Source organism: Lytechinus pictus, chromosome 7 (assembly GCF_037042905.1).
Source record: "Lytechinus pictus isolate F3 Inbred chromosome 7, Lp3.0, whole genome shotgun sequence".
In the NCBI taxonomy this organism is placed as follows: Eukaryota; Metazoa; Echinodermata; class Echinoidea; order Temnopleuroida; family Toxopneustidae; genus Lytechinus; species Lytechinus pictus.
The window spans coordinates 23,578,086-23,596,525 of NC_087251.1; the positions used below are offsets into that span (position 1 = coordinate 23,578,086).

Sequence of the window (18,440 nt, forward strand, 5' to 3'; positions counted from 1 at the left end):
AAACTACCAAAATTACAATAAAATCACAAGAAGCATATACATTATCAAGTAAGGAAGTTAATAAAGAGGAGAAAAAGAATTAGCAAAAAACATACAAACAAATAAGTAATAAGATGAACAGCAGAAATATTTCTGGATTAAGCCTTTCAAAAGATGATGAATGATGGATGAAAAAAGTGTCTTCTTTAGACTCTGGACCAAAAATGAGACCAAGGATAAGGATGGCCCAGAATCATCATTACTGAATACCCAATGAAAAGGTAATAGGATATAACAGTTCTGAGGAAAAGCAGAATGAGTATCATCACAAATGACCCACTTACTGCTCCAAACGCTATTGAAAGCATGGTTTGCATCTTTGATTCCTGTGGATTGGTAGTAGATCTCTTGAGTAATCCTCTCTTGCCCAGGAGTTGACTACCTGCTACGGTCCAGAACTTGACATGCTTTACACCAACAGTCACAAACTGAGAATCAGAGTCTGGTCTGAACTCGGCAACAAAGATTCTCTTTGTGTGTCCAACGCCACTGGCAATCCTAGTACCTATCAAGGTCAACAAGAAGCAACCATAAAGGATATACTAGTTATATTCTTTATGGCACTCTATCAAGATGCAGTCTGGCATTCCATATCACAGATTATACATATAAAAATAATATAGGATTTGCATAGCGCACATATCCACCTTGCTAGGTGCTCAACGCGCTCCTATATTACCCCAGCTAAGCTAGTCTACCGATTTCAGTGCGCAAAGCTTTTTGAGGAATTACTTCCTGCCGGTAGCCATTTACCTCACCTGGGCTGAGTGCAGCACAATGTGGGTAAAGTTCTTGCTGAAGGAAAATAGGCCATGGCTTGGAATCAAATCTACGTCCTTCAGATTGAAAGACAAGAGTCTTAACCACTAGACATATAGATTATCCTCATATAGAGTACATGATATCCTGGTCAGGCATACATTGCCATTTAGAAAACACATATTAGATACTTTAAACAGATGATTAGACTCGTTACAGAGAATAATGTTTTCTTCTGGAGGAACCTTTCAATTTCAAAAGTTCTTCAAAAATCAACTTCTTTGAAAAAATACACCATTCCAAGCATACAGAAAACTATAATAGGTATTTCAATATTAGTTTTGAAGTTTAAATGTGAATTTCCTTTACCATCTTGCCATCTCCAGACTGCAAATGAATGGTTCTTGTCAATGCCAACAGTCAGTAGTAGCTTCCCCGATGCACTGAAGTTGACCGAGCAGACACCCTTAGTGTGGAACCCTCGTATGATGGACAGCGTTTCCTTTGTTTCTGCATTCCATACATTGACCGCAGGCGTTTCACCTATCTGACCGGTCGCAACCACGTTGGGATACTTGGGATGCTGGTTGACAGTCAGGCATATGATGTCATCTGTATGCTCAAGGTAAAAGCTCTGGCTTCCTGTAGGTCAAAGGTCAAGGTTGGATGTCAAAGGAATGAGATTAATCAGAATATAAGTGACATCAAGCCCTAAAGTGTACTGCAAACTATTTTCTAATCACTATGAAAATGCATCAGGGTTATTGTGCATTCATTACATATCTTTATTCAAAGAGTAATCAATCATAATTAAAACCTAAAGTAATGAAGTTTTCATCAAGAGTTCGTTTTATATTTTTCTAAAAGAAAATTGATTTATTGCACAAAATGTTTTGTCTGCATTTAATGATCACAATGAATGCTCATAAACCTTACTAAATATAAATGGTGCACCCACACACAAATAGGATAAGTAAAGTACACATTATATAAACACCAACAAGAAGTCCTCACTGCTCCAAATTAATTTGAGAAACAGGTGTTTTAATAACCAGAATTGAGTTTTTAATTGTTTTCCCTTTTACAAATTGATTCCTTCTTGAAGGTAATATTCCACAGAAAAAAACAAATGCTTCAATGAGATATGATAGATTAACAATCATACTAATGCATTGGCATCTATGTAACTGACAGACACATTTTTTGCTTTAACAGAAAATTACATTTGTGTTATTTGCTTCCTTTTGTGAAAGTAGGGTACTATATAAGCATAGGAAGCTTACCCTTTTCAAGGTTTTGGACGATGCCAGCTCCAGCTGCATGATAGACAATATCAGCACCATCATTGAGGTAATGGAGGTTGTTTCTACAATCAAAGCCTCTATAGCCATGGATATGCTGAAGTACTAACTCCTAAAATATGTACAAAATTTACAGAGTAAAAACAGTAACTACCATATTACTTTGAGTATTCTAGGGCAGTATAGCATAGATTTCACAACATAATTTTATATCTTGCATTTAAAATAAAGATAATTTCAACAGTCCATGGTTCAGTTTAAGTCAGTACAATTCAAATTTGAAACTTTACTTATCAGATTTTAGGATATTATCTGATAAATATCATTCATATTGTTAAAGAGATGAGTGGTCAATCTGTTAAGACGCATTCATTAACATAAAAAGTGCTACAGTTGGCAAAGAATGAATTACTTAGAGACAGCGCCTTACTTACCTCGACTTTGCCAGGCCTTTTCCTCTTGCCTGTATCTACATCACTCTTCCTAACTTTAGGAGGCCTGGCTGCCGCCCTGCTTACACTAGGCCTGTCATGAAATCAAAATAAAACAAACAATTACTTATCTGTACTGAAGGGATTGTCAACAGATCCACTAAAGAAATATTTTAAGATACAGTCAAACATTCTTACTTAACCTAAGGATCACACTTTGCACTTTGGCACTTAATTTGAAGAAAAAAAAAATCAAGAAAATGCAGCATGAGACAAGAAAGTCTTACATAAAATCCATGCCCTAAATATTGTAGTTGTTGGTCAAGTCATGCATAATAGTACAAACTTCCGAGATTCAATTCTCTTGTAAGTTTTGCTTACATATCATCATTCTCTACATTTTGTAGATGAGGTTTGACTCCAGCCATTTCTCTCCTTGGACTCGTGTACGTCTTAGCTGAATAATCCATGTCCTTCTCACGTTGAACATCACTGTCATAACCTGTGCAGAATAGAAAAAGAAAAAAAATTGAATGTAAAGAGAACTAGACACATGAATGGGAATGTCCATTCCAGAGAAAAATTGTTGCACCCATTAAACATCATGCAACAAGCTACAGAAAAAAACTTGAGTACATTAATTTGTTCCATTTATAAATTGCACATTTCTTCAATAGCATTTAGGGGGTTAACGAAAGTTATATGAAAGTCAGTACTAACTTCATTGTCTGCTCTAACAATTTCAGTAAAATCATTGAAGCATTGGTCTCAAGACTGTTGACAACAAACATGAAACACCACCCAGAACGAGAAAAAAATTATGCAAATGTAAATAATATTCAATGAGAGTGGCCTTCATCTCCTATGGTAAAGATATGAGTGTTAAGAATAAGTGTCAAATCAACTTTTTAAAAGAACATCTTTGACTACCATAACAGCAGCATTCATAATAATTAAAGTGCCAATATCTTGTGCATTCAATGAATTGTACAAAATCACCTTCTTCTTCTGAGTCTGTGTCGGAATCATCGCTGTCTCCACATGCGTTACCTTCACCAACGCCCTCTCGAGACCAAACCATGACAGAGGTATCGGCACCACCGACAGATATCAGCTTTCGATCATCATGCGACCACCTCACATTGGTCACATGGGCACTATGTCCGACATACTTCTTGAACTTCGCATTCTTCCCCTGGTTATATAAAATACAAAATGAATTTTAAAGTGAAATACAATCATAAAAAGATAAAATATAACAGGCGACAAATAATATTTACAAGAGTAGAAGTTTGAAATATATATTATTTCATAAAGGTACTCATTTAAAACGTTGCAGTTCTTTTCAAACACAAGATTTATAATCTTGAATGATTACAAAAACACTCTTAGCATTTATCAACTGATACATTCATGTGAAAATCAGTGAAATAATCCAAGTGCAATAAGTACAGCATTTACACTGTGCATTCAACTCATATGATTGTTGAGTTGATAATGTTGGACCATTTATATGTTTTTAATGCCTTAAAAAAAACAAAGCTTATTCAACCGTTTTCATGATTGCCTTGATGGGTACACTCTTTTACAGAGAATAACTTACCACAACAGGCCACTGGAACAGTTTAACATATCCAAAGTCATCTCCCGTTGCAAAAGTCATACGGTCATGTGACAAGCATCCAGCATTCACATCAGTCACATCACTCTTAGCCGGCCAGATACCAGTACAGGTGTGTCCCAGGACACAGGTCCAAGATGCCCAGTTGAGACGTTCTATCTCCATGTTACGTATTGCGTGCCTCTTGCCTCGTGGGGCTTCAAAAAACAGCTGCTCCTTGGCACCGGAATTAGACATAACAAGCTTCCCTATAGAATGAACATAATTAGTCAATTGATGAATAATGCAGAGCTATCTATCCACTCTATCATTTTTACCCTGAGAGATGGTACTAGATAGAACGCGGAACCTATAAAACCAAACGTTTTCAACAGAATTTCCATGACATTTCAGTCTATCTGATTCGGATACTCAAGCAATCTCGGTCAAAATCACATCAGTAATTTGTACAAGAAAAGGTCATAGTATCCTCTGACTTAGCAATAAAGGACAGTCGGAGACAAGGGAGAGCACTTTACACAATCTCTGGATAATAAACTTGTACTTTGTTTCTATGAAATGAATTAATTAATATGCAAATCTACACTAACCTTCCCCTACATCAATGCATGATTGATGGCTATAAATATCAGACCTACCTGAACCATCCCAGTCTGTATGTGTGATATAACTCGATGATCCTTTACATGTACCAACCCTCTTGCTGTTCATTACATTGTAGATATCCACATAGTTGTCGTGGGATGCTACAGCTAGGTATTTACCAGGATCTAAGCACACACACACACAAAAAAAAAGTGGCAATTATGAGTAAATAAAAAAACAATTAGATGATCATAAAAAAGGAATAAACACATGTGCTTTACAATGTAATCAGACACATTGATTCACATATGCTTCTATAAGATGAATCTATCATTAATGGCTATAGAAAAACATAATTCAGTAAATTTATGATATACAGCATATGGCTCAGCAGCTTGGAAGTGACTTTCCAAAATTAAATCTAAAGAAAGTCATAACTCTGTATCCCCCTCCCCTTTGTTAAAATCACTTGGTGGACCTCCTAAACAAACTTACAACTCTGATATCTTTGAATGTAATTTCATTTCACCTTTATTCTATGGATTCCCTCTCTCTATTAAAAGCACTGGTTGGATTTTCAAAACAAACTGACAATTTCAAGCTTTACTTCCTGATTTATTGGTAGCTGAATCATCTTGGACTGTGATATCAAATCTAACTATCTATTCTGTGACTTGAATTTCATGAAAAACACATATGTGAAATACAAAATTTCAATGCTGCTCTATGAAGCCATTAGGTGATTAATTCATAATCAAATTAATAGATGAAGACTGTATTTCAGACACAAGAAATCAAATGAACCACCTTATGGCATACTTACTAGGTGAGAATTTGATGTCAGATATTTCTTCTTTTCTGTGATGGAATCCAGCGATGTCATTAAGAGTTTCACTGTCCAGTACAGCAAAACTACCTACAAAATATCACAATAACAAAATAGTGATTTAATATGATGTGGTATTTTAACAGTTACATCAGATCCTACTTTTTTTCTGAATGAAAATATAAATAAAATATTGAAAATTTGTCAATTCAACCGACAGAACACGATGAGAAAAATGGTTACAGGATTCTGATCACATCGGATGGATTCCAGTCTTCAGTATGACCAACTCGAGTCTTTTCCAGAACTAACCACAAATCCTGTAAACAATTTCATCATTCTGTTTTCTCTGTATTATTGTTCTCCTTTCATATAAATCATTATTTTACCAAGGTTGGATCTCCCTTTAAGAATCATCTATGGCAACTCACCATCTTTGTATCCTACAGCCAATCCTTTGCCATCAGGAGAGAAATCACAACACCTTGCACCAGTCTTTAGCTTCCTAACATTTAGCAGCTTGTTAGCTTCTCCAATGTCCCATAGACGTAACGTCTGGTCATCACTGACTGTTGATATGACATCCTTGGATGGGTGAGCGGCCAAACCCCATATCTCACTCTCCATGTGACCCTAATCAAAGCACAAGGTTTATGAGACAATAGAAAGCATTGCTAGAGTGTGAAGTTTTGAATATACAAGAGATCTGAATTGTTTTTCAAGATAATTTAAAAACTTTTGTTGGCAAAATCTTGTGAGCAGATTGATAGACACTGACAGGAAGCTCAACAAGTTAAATTCCAACCATTTCAAAGATTTTTTCACATCACTGAAAAAGAGTACAAACTCCAATGAGGAACAGAATGTCATAATTTCACTAAGAACAAAAACATTTTCTGTACCTCACAGTCTATGCTCCATTTCCTCAATTCGATAACAACACTCACCTAATCTGATAAATAACCTTAAAACTATTTAAATGGAAACCGATATCATACCTGGACGAGTAGTTTGATAGGTCCACTCTTCTCTATCTGTAGAACCTCACTGTTTTTGGTCCCTGCTAGAATGTGTCCATGTCCAAGCACCACTGACCGTATGGCTGGCATGTCACTGGTCAGCGTACCATGAGAATCATGAGACAGGCTAGACTTCTTGACAGCGTAGGTCTTGAGACATTGTTCAAAGGCCTCATCCCATAGAGCAATCATACCATCCTTTCCACCTGTCACAAAGCCCTGAAGAAACACAAAGAGTGTACAATGAATATTGAGTTCCCAGTGGTAAGTGACAAAACAGTCCTACCAAGTATCTCTTGGTTGAGTTATTTTAGAGCTTAAACAAGACATTTAATCACAATCTTTGTTCAATAATATGCAGGATAATTAAGAAAACTTTCATTTCTTGTTTCATACACTGCTTTTGGACGGTTTAATTCTTTTGTGGTGCAGATTCATTATATATTTACAACATGTATGATTATTTTCTTTGCTCATGTAATTCCCAATAAAACAGTAACAGTACAAGTATATTCTACAATAAAACAAAGTTACCTTGTCCAAGGAATGCATGGCGAAGCAGGGACCATCATGTGCTTTGACTGCCCTTTTTAAAGTGGTACCCTGCCAGTGGTATATCCTACCATTAGCACCTCCAGAGTATGTCATCTCGGGTGATCTCCCATAGCAAACACACATCATGGTGTCAGGCTTTTCAACGTTACCAAAGGTACCACGCTTTGAGGTTAACCCACCACCTGATAGAAAACAGAAGAGGGGTGATAGATTATTAACTATCATATTGCAGAATTACTTTGAAATTACACAAAATATATTGATTATCAAGCTGAGTTTAACCACAGCTATTACTAATTCCCTTTCTCCTTTATCTTTATGAGATTTCACTTCTGAAATCCTTGCAGATGTTTAAAGGGGAATCCAGCCTTGGCCATAAAATGTTGTGTTGGGAAGGAGAAAAATAAATTAAATAGAATGGCGAAAGTTTGAAAGAAATCGGACAAGCAATAGGAAAGTTATAGCTGCTTTAAAATTGAGATCACTAATAGTATGTAGATTTCAAATTGGCAACTGGCTAAGTAAATTATGACAAGGGGCAAGGACAACTTTCCCATAGGTCATGTACTTTATTATCAGGGATTTGTGGTTTTCTCCTAAGTACCCATTCCCCTGGGGCAGTAATCTAAATATAATCCAGGTAGTATATTGTTTTATGTCCTCATGAAAGAAAAATATAATTTGAAATAAAACTTTTGGGAAAAATGAAATTTTAGCCATAATATGTATTGGAGTACATGGAAGAGTAGTCCTTGCCTTACATCACTATGACATCCCATATGCGGCCAATTTGAAGTCTCCATGGGTATAGTGATTACCAATATTTATAACTTTTAAAAATTCATAACTTTCTTGTTGTTTGTCCAATATTGTTCAAACTTTCACCAATCAACTTGTCTGATTTTTCTTTTTCTAATAAAAACAAGTTTTTATTTGGGTTGGATTCCCCTTTAAGTGTATGTTGTATCTATTATAAGGATGTTCAGCTGTTGATTCAATGCTCTTTTCACCGAGTTACAGTGTGGCATAAATACGAATCATATAAATATCTATACTTCTTCTTGTGTTATGAATGCAGTTACATTTCACCTAAATACTTTAGACATGGCTATCAGCATTCTTCACCATGCTGGAAATGAGGAGCACAAGCTTGTAACACAAAGTTCAGCAATTGAACAGATAATTGAATTTACACTTGATAAAAAATGAATACAATCAAGCATAAATTCATCCATATGTTTAAGGACTAAACATTGTATTATGGAGCTCAGATCATTCACATACCAGCTAGAGTCCAGAATTTGATGTGTTTCATTCCAACGGTGACCAGCTTATCATTATCATGAGCATTCCACTTGATGACAAAGATCTTGTCTTTGTGTCCTCTTGTTGTGGCTAGCTTTTCACCTTTCTTCCAGTCCCATACCACGATGCAATGATTGTCATCGAGACCCACACTGGCTAGCTTCTTACCATCAGCTAAGAGAATTATGGAAACAAAGGTGTACGTCGTTTTGGTTTATAGCTCAATATTAAAGTGATATTAATGTTACATGTAAGTCATCACAATTGAAACAGATTCAGGTTTGTCATTCTCATCATTTGAGAATTTGAAAATGCACAAAATCCTTGATCAATAACAATGTTGATACAGATGTAATGAAATTCATTACTTTATAATGACTGAAAATATCACTCTAATTAATGCAATAAAAGTCAAACTCCTGTCTAAACGAATTCCTTTACACAAAATTGTTTAAAAAAAATGAAACCCACATTTAGAGTTAACCTAGGCTTTTGTCCAACCTAAATGAGGAATTTAGTCCATACCCTTTGAAATTATAAGTTTCATCTTCCTCATTTACATGAAAAATAAATCAAATGATTGACATTTATTTGTTATTCATGTTATTCTTTCTTTCATTTTGAGGAAACTATTCAGCATAGAAATGAATTGATGTGTACTTGGTGAATGAGAGGGTATATGGATTCCTTTATACACCAGGGTTAAGTTTATCAATGCTATAAAATTCTGCCTTTCAGTAGAGGCATAGAAACCCAGATCTATATTGTCATTTGAAATAATTAAAATATTTCATTCAGAGATCAAGGATAATTACCTGAAAAGTCCAGAGCACAAACTCCTCTCTTGTGCTGGCCCATCAAGAGAGCAAGTGGTTTCAGTGTTTCACAATCCCAAATGTAGATAGATGGATCTCTGCCAACCTGAAGGGTTCAAGTAAATAATATTATAAATAAAATATAAATGTAAATATATGTGTATTGTACTCTTTTCATGGCTAAAAACATCATTTTATCTGGAAAAATAGTAATCTTACTTTTCTGCAACAAACACTAAATTTGGAAAAATCTCATACTTTCTATGAACTAGGGGTATTGTTACCACCCCCCCCCCCCAAAAAAAAAATTAACAATATGATAGACAGGATGCAAATTACATGTACATTACACAGGACATGCTTCTGTGAAATTTACAAAAGTATGTGGAATATTGACATGCTTGTAAATTACAGGTGTGAAATATACAACATATAACTTGAGTGTAGATTTCAGAGCCACTTATGGTAAATTAAGAGGCATGTGATATAATAACCACCAAAACATGATCAGTAAGAGCTTGATAGCTACTCCAGTTTTTCTTTTATCATTTTTGATAAAAATTTTGATCTTATTGAGACACATTTTAAGCAACTTTTTGACCAGTCAAGATAGAAATCATGTATCATAATATACCCTGTAAAATACAGAATAAATTTTATTTTTTCATCCATCCCTCATTATATGTTCCTGACTTACAGCTGCTACTAAAATTGTATCAAATTCTACCAAAATACGATTTCAATTTGGAAATAAAGGCTACTTTAACCAAATTGCTGATGAGGCTCAGGCAAGTTGATTAATTCTCTTCCAATCAAATTATCATTTCATATTCTTTAATAGTCCTAAATGAAGTATTTCTACCTGTCCAGTTGCCACATAATCTTTGCGTGGATGAATACATAAGCATAGAATGTCATCGGTGTGTCCGAGGAAGAATCGTTGGGAGTGTGTCTCACGATTGTAGATGATACCAGCTGCTGCAACGTGAAATACCACCTCTCCTGCTTGAGTGTAGAACAGGTTGTTACGACAATCATACCCTCGATAGCTGTGAAGCACAAATTTTCATATGGGCAATGATTGGCATAAATTTTGTCAATACATGATTCCATGTTTAAAATCATTCTTCTTCAGCCTTCAAAGGGCTCTGTAGGTTATCACAATAATTTACTTATAGATCTACTTGTGTGCAAATTATCACAGGAATGGAGTACTATTCTGAAGATGTGTTTTTCAAGGTTCTGATTTATTCAAAACATATAGTCAAATAACTTTGAAACCTTGTTGATGCAGATTTTACACTTTCCAAAATAAAACTCAAATATGATAGGAGCATAATTATGGGGGTGTTAACTCAAATATCTATTTTCTTGTCTGGATCTGTTTATGTTTCTCATTAGGTTGGGCAGGGGTGGATCCAAGGGGGGGTGGCACATTTGAGTAAAAGAGGTATATCTACATTACAAATTTTGATTATGGCTCTGCCACTGAGGTTGGGTATAAAATAGTAAGTATTAAAGCAATGCCATATTGGCTACAAAAAATCATCTTTTGTCATGATGTTCTAGCATCACCCATACTATTTTAATAGATTAAAACACAAACACAGAAACTTCCACTTACCCAATATTCAAACAATAACACAAGTTGGTGGGTTATCTTGGACTTCAGTGAAATACTTAGTATTTTTTGCACACCACAACATTCAAAATGTTACAAAAGCTACAGTGGAAAACAATACCACATGCTACTCACCCATGAACAAAGTCTAGCCTCATTCCTCTATTCGGGCCATCTCGTCTCTTCTCTCCCGTAGAGTTATTGGTCTTGTTCTGTCTCTTGAGTTGGTCCAGGTCCTCCTTGTAAACAGCCCTCTCGTAGTCTATCTCCTTCTCCTTCTCGATGTCAGAGTCGAGATCACCGATATCAGACATGTCTGAGTCGCTGTCCTCACTGTTTGAATCCATATATCCTGTTCACAGAAATAAATGTAAATACATATTCATGTATATCATATACATCAAATACAATACAAGATAAAGACAATCAATTTACAGGATTGATGCACATTGGTAACATAAATGGAAAAACAAGTTTAGCTTGTCATTACAGTGAAGACTTTTCTTGAATCAGTTTAATAAGAGTTAAAGACTCTCCTACATTCGTACTTAAAGTCCTTAAAAAACATTTTTTGTTTAAAACCCAATACTGAAGTTTATATAAAGTTGGTCCCCAGGGACCTCCATAACCCTGCCAAATCCTACTATCTATTGTACATGTATATAACTAGCTAAGAAGGATAGGTGTGGCCTTCAAGGTAATTCAGAGTGATTCAAGGTGATTTTTCACTAACCTGTATCATGGCCTGTACCAAGGTCTTCATCGGGCTGAACACCCTCAGGGTTATACCTCCATAGAAAGACAGCATGATCACCACCTCCTACAGACACTACATACCTCCTATCATGGGTGAATCGCACATTGGTCACATGGGCAGAATGACCAACGTACTTCCTAAACTTGGCACCTAGATAAACAAGGACGGAGATAAGTTGATTTAACAAGTGATAACAACATGAATCACCTTTTCATGTTTGAAAAAAAACAAACATATTAGCAAGTCTACTAGAATGATAAATGGACAATTCCATAAAATGTGTATGTCTAACCCTCTATGAGGGACCATCCTGCAATAATCTGTCTGATTTCTAGTGCATATGAAAAGTTGTAATGCTTTCAAATTATAAAGACTTGGGCAGTTTATGAAGTGAAATCAAGGATGGAGAAATATGGTGGTCGGACAGACAAAAAGGTAAATTATTTTAAGGAAGTACCCAACAGTATGAATACAGATTTCAATACTATTGTTTGACTGTAATTTCCATTATCATCATCATATCATGATTATTACAATTTTCCTGCTTCTTTTCATTACTATTACAATTATTTTTGTTGTTATAATTATTCATTACCATATCACCACCACCATCATGATGATCATCATCATGATCATCATGATCATCATCATCATCATCATCATCACCATCATCACCATCGTCATCATCGTCATCATCATCATCATCATCATCATCATCATCATCACCATCATCACCATCATCATCATCATCATCATCATCACCATCATCATCATCATCATCATCATCATCATCATCATCATCATCACGATCACCATCACCATCATCGTCATCATCATTATCATCATCATCATCATCACCATCATCATCATCATCATCATCATCACCATCATCATCACCATCACCTTCAATAATCAACATCATTATAATCTTCACAATCTTTCCTGGTAATCATCATCTTCATTGTCATCAGGTACCATCACTGTTAGCATTCTCATCATTAATTTTCCTCATCTGTAAACACCCATCATTATGGAACCCAGGGCTGAAACATTGAAAACTCACCTCGTTTCAATGTGGGGAATCTGAAGAGCTTGACAAGGCCAAAATCATCTCCCGTCACCATCGCCAGTCCAGGATAGTTTGCATCAACTGCATTGACATCATTGGTGTCTGAGTACTTGGGCCAGATACCATTGGCTTCAGCCCCAAGGACAGAGGTCCAGGAGTACCAGTGGATCTGTTTGATCTCATCTCGATTAGTCACATGCTTCCCACCTATCACACAAAGATGTAAGAATCGTACAATAAGTGGAGGTTGTCTCTGACATACCCACAAACTTGAGAACAGTTAGATATTTTATTCAGTGAAACATGTATGTAAGGCTCCAAAAGACAATGAAACAGTCTTTATAAGTCAGATGTAGGTAGTCTATAATTGGAATTAGTTTTGTAAAATGGTTTGACAGAGATTGAGAGACAGAAAAAATTATGTTCTTCACAGTTAAAAGATGAAAGGTCTATAAAGTAATTACTGCTTTGTCTATAATACATAATCAATTATCAATAACTCTAAACTTAACATTTTGGTGATAAAGTAAATTGGCTCATGCCTGTAGGAAAACTCCTCTTAACTTGTAATCTAACTTCTTCTTCATAGTGGTGTACATCTATGGTATGATTTCATCAATGCAGTGATGTCAATTAACAAGGAATCTATGTGCAATCTTTCTATCGCATCTAAAGCTTTGCAAAACAGCCAAATCAAACAGAAATCAATCTTGGGAACAAGAGGATTGCTTTTCTCACCAGGCATCTTATAGATGAGTCTCTCAGCAGCTCCACTGTTTGTCTGAAGGTACTGACTATCCTCTGACCAATCCAGATGAGTGATGAAACTACTGCTACCAGAACACTGGCCAACCTTCTTGTAGCGTTGCTCTACAGCATACACATCTACAAAGTTATCATTAGAACCTACAGCAAGGTAGTGACCCTCGGGGGAATACTTCATCTCGTGAAGGACCTCCTTGCGATCCTTGATGTGAATGATTTCTGAAAGATCTCTGTGTAATAATGGTGGAAATGTAAACTGCTTCATTGTAATCAGCATAAAACACTGCCAAAATGATGACATTCATGGTCAGTATGGAAGAGTATACAAATTTGTATCTTCCTCCTTATCAGATCTGTTGATTTATGTAATCAGTTCTTAATTAATGTTGTAAGAGGTTTGAAGAAATCACACAATGCAATAATGAATATGAAAGGGAAAATTAAATATATCTTTAACCCTAAAAGAGCCTGGTTATTTGGACCCATCTCACAGCCGAGGGCGGGGCGGATTCCGCCCCCCCGCCTGAGATCTCGGCCGTCGATCGCAAGAGCGCCGCTAAAATTTGCACAGTGGTAGTGTGTGATAAAATCTACAAGGAGTGTATGATTAATTTTTCTGAATTTTTTTTTTTTAAATGAATTAATTATGCTAATTTATGCATGAAATAAAACATTTGCTCTAATTAACTTATTATGGCCCCAAAATTGCTAATTTTTTATTCACAGACTCTTTGTAGGATTCTAATCAAATGTACATCAAAAAAAATTTGGTATCGCAAATTTTTTCTTATGTATTTTATTGTTTTTTTAATATCTTATGTATTTCTATGTTTCTTTACTTTTTGTTTTTTATTGTTTTTTTGATGGAAATTGTTGCAGACTTAATTTTGATCATAAACAAGACAAAATTAATTAATTTTAATCAGTAAAAGTAGAAATAATGATACATTTATGAATTTTGGCTAAATACACAATTTGCATTGGATTTGTACATGAATTCACGTTTTTGAGCAATTTGGGTCTGACATGCACTTACATAGTGTTGCCTAATTTCATAACCGCGTACCCGGGCATCGCAAATTTGTCTCAAAAGTTGCGCGAGACTTGAAAGAAAAAATTCAGCGAGCGGCGCGGTCAAAAAAATTCGCGCGGCAGATTAATCGCGAAAAATGTCGAGGGGGCGGATTCCGCCCCCCCCCCCCCCCGGGTCTCTTAGGGTTAAAACTATGATTCTATTTTTTTATAACAACTGTGTATTCAAGCTGATTATGTAGTACATCTCATTCAACTTCTTAATTTGTTTTCTCAGAAAGAATATTTTCTTGAGGCTTCTTTTATTTTAGTATCTGGATATAATGACATTAGTTAAAGCTATGTGGTTTCTGGGTTATACTATCCAACTCCTTTGGAAGAACATTTATATCATAATGTGATGTGCTCTATATAAGAACTGTGTAATATTACTATAATAATTTCACTGCAGAGATAGGTTCCGCTTTATAAATATTGTAGCAATGAGTGAAATTTTACACGCCTCGGAATAGAATATTTCTAGATAGATGGCACTATATAAATGCCTATTATTATTATTACATTAAAGTCTGTGAATGCAGACTTGGGGTTGATTGAAGGATGGGTCCATTGCATCACTCACTTTGCTTTGAGTACTGTGAAAGATCCATCTGACATACCAACAGCAAGCTGGCTGCCATCATGGTTGAAAGCTACTGATCTCACATTTTGCTCCATCTCTGTCTTCTTCAGTAACGTCTTATCTTCACTGTTCCATATCCTGTTCAAAACAAGGAAATGTGCTCACCTTTAGCATTCTATGAATCTACAATCGTTTCAATGAATAACTTTATTTCTAAATGCCCTTTACAATAAACTGCTCCATAAGTTGGAGGTATAATAATCAAACTTATTTGAATGAACATGGTAGACAATCCTGAATATGAACTATCACCTTAACACCCCCCAAAAAATTAATAAAATGATAACGATGACAACAACACCAACAATAACACCACCACCACCACCACCACTACTACTACTACTACTAATGATAATAGTAATAATAACAATAATAATATAATAATGATAATAATACTAATAATAGATAAATAAATGAAATAAATATCTAATTAATTAAATTTAAAAATAATAACCAGAATAATATGAAATGAAATAAAATATGCTGCATTGACAAGCTAGCAATAATATGCCTGGACAATGTTTACACTCATCAATAAATGCATATTGAGAAAATTATTATATCAATGAAATTAAATTTAACCCCTTGTCAGGTGCACACTGGTCTTATGCCCTTGAATAGAATCAACTAATTCAATAACAACTAAGAATATCCACCTCATAAAATGTACAGCATACCAACATAAATCTAGAATGTTACTTCAATGAAATGGATAATTAATTAATTTTTACTATAAATAGACATGAAGCCTTTATCTGTAACCTAAAATAGTTTAGGTGAAACTCATCTTTTATGATTGAAGTATCCTACACAAACACAGTGATGAAAGAACAGGGTAGACTTTTTAGTAATGTTAACATCAAAGGTAAAACACTGATTTATTGAAGAACATTTTCATAAAGGTTAGATTGGAGGAGTTGAAGACAATGTTGATGGTGGCTGCCAACTCTGGAGGTGGTGACGGTGATTGAGAAGTTAATGATGGCGATGATGATGATGTTTATGATGATGCTGATGATGATGATACTGATGATGATCATTTTGATGTTTATATTAAAGATGATGATGATTATGATGATCATCATGTTGATGAGAAAGATGATGATAATGACAATACAAATAGAAATACTGATCAAAATAATTGATATATCTTGTATACCAAACACAGCCTACCTATATTGGTATCAATACTAGTTTTTCTATAAAGGGCCTTTTAACAACATCATTGTATTTAATATCAAAATCACCAATGACTCACCTTACACTTTGATCATCACTGCCAGTGGCAAAGATTGGTTTCTTTGGATGTACTGTGAGTGCCCAGAGCTCTCCCTCAGCATGACCTTGAACCAACACCTTAGGTCTATCTCTCTCTCGTACAAACACTTCAAGGATCTCACTGTCATGTGTACCAACTAAGATGTGTTCACCAAGCCAGTGAACACTACGGATGGAAAGACCTGTATAACGCAATATCGTTTGTATTTTTTTGGGGGGGGGGGGGAGAAATGCACTATATTATTTTCTATTCTAGTCCTGGCATATAAAATTACATCTTATCTTGGTATTTACCTAATTATGAAAAATCAAAAGCTCAGCACAGCCATATTTGTACAAATTTCAAATAATATATATTCAAACTGAGTAAGGGGCACTTGACAGAGAAAAGGGTCTGTAATACAAGTTTAAATATTTTCTTCCTCCCTCCCTCTTCTCCCCTTTCCTATCTCCTCCCCTCATCTCTTCTGTCCCTCCCTCTATCACCCTCCTTCTTTTCACTCCACTTTTTCTCTCCTTTCACCCAATCCCTTCCATCTCTCTCTCCCCTCCCCCCCCCCCCTCCCATCCCCTGGCATACAATTCCTAGATAATACTAGGGTATATTACCTGGGTATCCTTGGTTGGTCTTATGTAGGTCTATCTTTGTGATATGTCTGAAATCTGGGTCCCATAGACATAGACATCCGTCTTTTCCTCCAGTCACGTAGCCTCCTTCAGCACTATCCATTGTATAGATGCTACCCTGTGTGAAGATATTAGACAAAACAGACAAAAAAATAATGCAATCATGTTATGCAATCACCGCTCACTCAATTAAGACTTCGAAAAGCCTTCACAACAGTATTTGAATATGCTTAAAGAGCGTGGTTCAAATCCATAAACCTACTTTTACCATACTTACTTTACTTTTACATTCTTACTAACTTACTTATTTCCTATCTTACCTTTTCATAACCTTACCTTTTAAGTTATTTGAATTACTACCTTACCTTCTCATTCCTTACTACTTACTTACTTACTTACATGTACTTACTTATTACTTACTTTAATACTTACTTACTTTCTTAATATCTTATCTTCATATTTACTTACTTTCTTACTATCTTACCTTTCCTTTCCTTACCCTAAACCTTACTTACTTATTTATCCTAACTTACTTCCTTCCTTCATTGATTAATCAATTAATTTATTTCCATTTATTTATCAATTTTTCATTCATTTATTTGTCTATTCAGGAATCTATTATACATGAATGTATTTATCTTATTCATGTTAGTTTATTAAGCAAGACATTATTTACCATTGTAAAATCAATTGATGGATACAAGGTAGTACCACATTCATTCTTATACACATGCTATAAGAGCTTGCCAGGTCCGATTAGTTTATTCAACCAGTGCATGTCTAATATCTTATATCAACCAAGGCAAATATCAATTGTAATCTATGGAAAATATTAATAGCCAAAATGAAACTGTGTTCAATGGATTGATGAACAGAGTAACAAACAATTGTGAATGAATGAATGAAGCCTCACCCTATGAGCATCCTGTATAACTCTCTGTAAGTTGGTCCCGTTCCATACATAGATATCCCCACTGAGGGTTCCTGCATAGGTGATGTCATCATTAGGTGCAAACCCTAGACACAGCATAGTCTGGATGTCTCCCACCTTGCCAAAGACACCTTTCTTAGCCGTCAGAGCATTCCCACAGAGAGTCCAGAACTTAATGTGCTTCATGCCACAGCTCACCAGGGTACCTTCTTTATGTGGGTTGAACTGGCAATCAAATATCTATTTTTTTTAATAAACATAAAACAAGGATTGGTGATAATAAAATCTGGATTGTATATTCTCTCCCAAAAAACAAAAAAAACAAAAACAACGGACAATGTAAATTGCATTTCTTCAATTCCATATCCTTTTGATTTTTTTTTCCAATTCTGGACTACTTTAAGTAGAAATTACTTTTAGTA

General features: G+C 35.2%; 1 protein-coding gene across 1 annotated transcript in view; it reads right to left on the reverse strand.

Moving 5' to 3' along the window:
- LOC129265372 (echinoderm microtubule-associated protein-like 6) overlaps positions 1-18,440 on the reverse strand; it is a 39,762-nt gene that overhangs the window by 16,593 nt on the left and 4,729 nt on the right. Inside the window, exons 4-26 of the mRNA XM_064101397.1 lie at positions 18,001-18,258; positions 17,070-17,205; positions 16,441-16,642; positions 15,123-15,260; positions 13,442-13,698; positions 12,698-12,910; positions 11,611-11,784; positions 11,013-11,229; positions 10,119-10,305; positions 9,257-9,362; positions 8,421-8,615; positions 7,116-7,318; positions 6,561-6,800; positions 5,994-6,195; positions 5,560-5,652; positions 4,790-4,921; positions 4,134-4,399; positions 3,530-3,725; positions 2,912-3,032; positions 2,534-2,624; positions 2,082-2,211; positions 1,168-1,440; positions 324-544 (exon numbers count right to left, since the gene is read on the reverse strand). Of these exons, the coding sequence (XP_063957467.1) occupies positions 324-544; positions 1,168-1,440; positions 2,082-2,211; positions 2,534-2,624; positions 2,912-3,032; positions 3,530-3,725; positions 4,134-4,399; positions 4,790-4,921; positions 5,560-5,652; positions 5,994-6,195; positions 6,561-6,800; positions 7,116-7,318; positions 8,421-8,615; positions 9,257-9,362; positions 10,119-10,305; positions 11,013-11,229; positions 11,611-11,784; positions 12,698-12,910; positions 13,442-13,698; positions 15,123-15,260; positions 16,441-16,642; positions 17,070-17,205; positions 18,001-18,258 (4,251 nt within the window). The remainder of the gene's footprint in view (positions 1-323; positions 545-1,167; positions 1,441-2,081; positions 2,212-2,533; positions 2,625-2,911; positions 3,033-3,529; positions 3,726-4,133; positions 4,400-4,789; positions 4,922-5,559; positions 5,653-5,993; positions 6,196-6,560; positions 6,801-7,115; positions 7,319-8,420; positions 8,616-9,256; positions 9,363-10,118; positions 10,306-11,012; positions 11,230-11,610; positions 11,785-12,697; positions 12,911-13,441; positions 13,699-15,122; positions 15,261-16,440; positions 16,643-17,069; positions 17,206-18,000; positions 18,259-18,440) is intronic.